Source organism: Sphaeroforma arctica, assembly GCF_001186125.1.
Source record: "Sphaeroforma arctica JP610 unplaced genomic scaffold supercont1.1309, whole genome shotgun sequence".
NCBI classification, from domain to species: domain Eukaryota; class Ichthyosporea; order Ichthyophonida; genus Sphaeroforma; species Sphaeroforma arctica.
The window spans coordinates 674-3,987 of NW_014039249.1; the positions used below are offsets into that span (position 1 = coordinate 674).

Below are 3,314 nucleotides of genomic sequence, written 5' to 3' on the forward strand. Positions count from 1 at the left end.
GATCCTTGGTAGTCATGATTTTTATGAGAATATACAAATAAGTTTATAACTCCCTGGTAGGCGTTTTGTACTAGTAAAAATACACATATTGAGCAAAAGCTGATGAAATTGATTGTGTAATAAACACACACACGTAATAAGTATCCTGTACGCAAGATGCGTAAAGACATACATAGATCTCGAAGGTTATATACAAGTAGCTTGGCAATTGTTAACGCTACGAAGTCGAGGTCATTCACATAGTTCCCTGTTTCTTTTACGTCGACAGTGTTGTAGCGTCAGCTATTATTTAGAACAAGCGAAGTATTGTGAAAATACATGCAACTGTTGTACATCTACCTGCGCATAAGCCGGCTTGCCCTATCATTAAAAAAATAGACAGATAGGCTCGATGAGTCCGCACCTATGATGTTTTAGCATCGGTATCACACGTATTCAAAGGTTCTGCATAGGGGTTGTTAGCCGGTGGTAGTTGATGGCATCACTACCTTGCAATAGAGCGGTTGTACTCAATGTTGGTAGTATCCTTCTCCACTCCCGTTTAAACGCTTATGGTGAGCACAGTCTTAGCGTAGCGCTTATTAATGTACACTTGTATGAGCCATTCGAAGGATTTCGGCGAGATAGTGAGAGGGCCATCGCATAGCTACAAGACTTGTGGCACTATGAATAATGCCAACGACCACGAGACCATTGGTCGTAGCATTGTGCTATCCGCAACACCCGACGAACAGAATCTGTTCGAGTGCAATGTTAAACTCGTCAGAAAAGACACAGACTGGACTATCGGACTGTTTATTTTCAGTGAGGGTATCTACTTTGTACAACAGGGATCCGATAAGGTATGGTTTCACATTGTGTTGTGGTTTTAGTAGCTAATGTCGAGTCTTGCTTGGTATACTGTTTCTGGTGCTGTATTATTCTGGCTAAATCTGATCTCGAGTGTCCATCATAGACAACCGTATCTCACGGTTTGCTGCGTACCTAACTACTACTGCTGTGCTGGTGTTTTACACATATTCGTCGATATATACGCGCAGATTGTTTGATTCTCGTCGCAGATAACACTTAAATACACAACTAGTTTATATCACTCATATACATAACTAGTATATGCCACTAAAATACCCAACTAATGTATAGCACTCAAATACACGACTATCAAATTACATTAAAATACACAACTAGTGTAAAACACTCATATACACAACTAGTGTATATCGCTAAAATGCATAAACTAGTGTAAAACACTAAAATACACAACTAATGTATAACACTATAATACACAGTTAGTGTATATCACTCAAACAGACAACGAATATATAACACTAAAGTACACAACTATTGTATATTACTCACATACACAACTAATGTATAGCACTAAGACACACATCTAATATATAACACTAAAATACACAACTAATGTGTATCACTCACATACACAACTAATGTATAGCACTAAGATACACATCTAATATATAACACTAAAATACACAACTAATGTGTATCAACATCTAGTGTATATCACCATGATACGCATCTAATATACAACACTAAAATACACAACTAATGTATAACTCTAACATACACAACTAGTATATGTCACTCATATCATCAATTACATCACCACCATATACATCTCATGGCTATCGCATATGTGTCTGCCGGTTATAATGATTCTCATGAATAGCATCACCACCATATGCCTCCCATGACTATCGCACATGTGTCTGCAGGTCATAATGATTTCCATGAATAACTGCACCACCATACACCTCTCATGACTACCGCACATGTGTCTGCAGGTTATAATGATTCCCATTAAGGACATCACAAATGTACGCCCGGGAAAACCGGGAGCAAAACAGGTCAAGTTGCAGATTAAACGCAGTTTCAAGACTAAAACGGGAGAGACTAAAGATGTGCCGTACACATTTATCTTCCCCGAAGCACAATCGAATGCCCAGGTTTGTCGGAACGTGCCTATCTCCTGCATACGTTTAAAATCTCAAGTATTAATATAACGTATGAAAATTTGTTGTGCGTGGCTGCTTGCCACGTGATGCGCATTGGTGGATACGTATGTCCCTATACACACTTTCATACACTCCTGACCAATTCCTACATACCGTGCAAATACATCTGGGTAAACCCAGAACACATATACAGACGATAGTTACCTACATCCTACACATGCACAAGGGAAGACCCTGATGCCATATAGTGATACCCTCTTATACTAACACACACGCACAGGAACTTATGAACAAATGTCGAGACGTGCTAGTGACTCTCATGTTCAAGCGGCTGAAGCCCGAGGATCGGCAGAAGCACTTCGATAACTTAACACTGGAGCAGAAACAAAAGCTCACAGCCCTCAACACAGACGAGAGTCTCAAGCGACTGCACAGACAGCTGGTGGGGGGAGGCACTCTGACCGACGACGAGTTCTGGAGTGAGAATATGGTGTGTGGGATGTGTGTTAGGCGTGCCGATGGTATGGTATGGTATGGTATGTGTGGTGTGTGGGATGTATGTTAGGCGTGTCGTTGGTATGGTATGATATGGTATGTGTGGTGTGCGTCAGGTGTACTATTGCTATGGCCTGTAGAGCACCATGGTCGTTGCATCTAATCATATGCCGTGTGTACTGTGTGTCTAGCAGAATTCATTGTTGATGTTAGTTTGCTGCGTCGTGCTTCCTTTCCTGCCTACACCACCTATTGCTGGCGTTGGTATCTCATGGATGGGGATATGGTGGGCGTACATGGCGTGGGGATGTGAGCAATAGAGTGTGTGGTTATGTACACGCAAAGCTGTTGTGTATTTGTTGCTATATGGTGGGGGTGTCTTTGAGCGTACCGTGTGTAGGGCCTTCATTGCAGGGGTTTCCGTAACTGGAGGTGGCTGTCATAGTAACTCCAGCGGTTTATTTCGGTCACAGTGGGCGAGTTCGTTCTGGTTTGGGTATCTCATGCGTGTGTGGGGTGCGTGAATCACTGGTGGGTTGATGTACAGTGTGCAGTACATGTGATCATTCAGTCGGGTGTTTATGCTACTGATGGGTTGGCATACAGTTTACAGTACATGTGAACTGTCGGGTGGTTGTGCTACTGATAGGTTGACATTTAGTGTGCCGTACATGTAAACTGTCGGGTGTTTGTACTACTGATGGGTTGACATTTAGTGTGCAGTACATGTGAACTGTCGGGCGTTTGTACTACTGATGGGTTGACATTTAGTGTGCAGTACATGTGAACTGTCGGTATGTTTGTACTACTGATGGGTTGACATTTAGTGTGCAGTACATGTGA

At 42.0% G+C, this 3,314-nt stretch overlaps 1 protein-coding gene across 1 annotated transcript; it reads left to right on the forward strand.

Moving 5' to 3' along the window:
• Nucleotides 1-298: 298 nt before the first annotated feature.
• SARC_10581 (hypothetical protein) lies at nucleotides 299-2,784 on the forward strand (the record flags this gene model as incomplete). The annotated part of the gene is made up of 4 exons (XM_014295370.1): nucleotides 299-842; nucleotides 1,806-1,967; nucleotides 2,257-2,512; nucleotides 2,666-2,784. The coding sequence occupies exons 1-4, from the start codon at nucleotides 585-587 to the stop codon at nucleotides 2,782-2,784; spliced, it is 795 nt and encodes a 264-aa protein (XP_014150845.1). The 5' UTR covers nucleotides 299-584.
• Nucleotides 2,785-3,314: the final 530 nt, after the last annotated feature.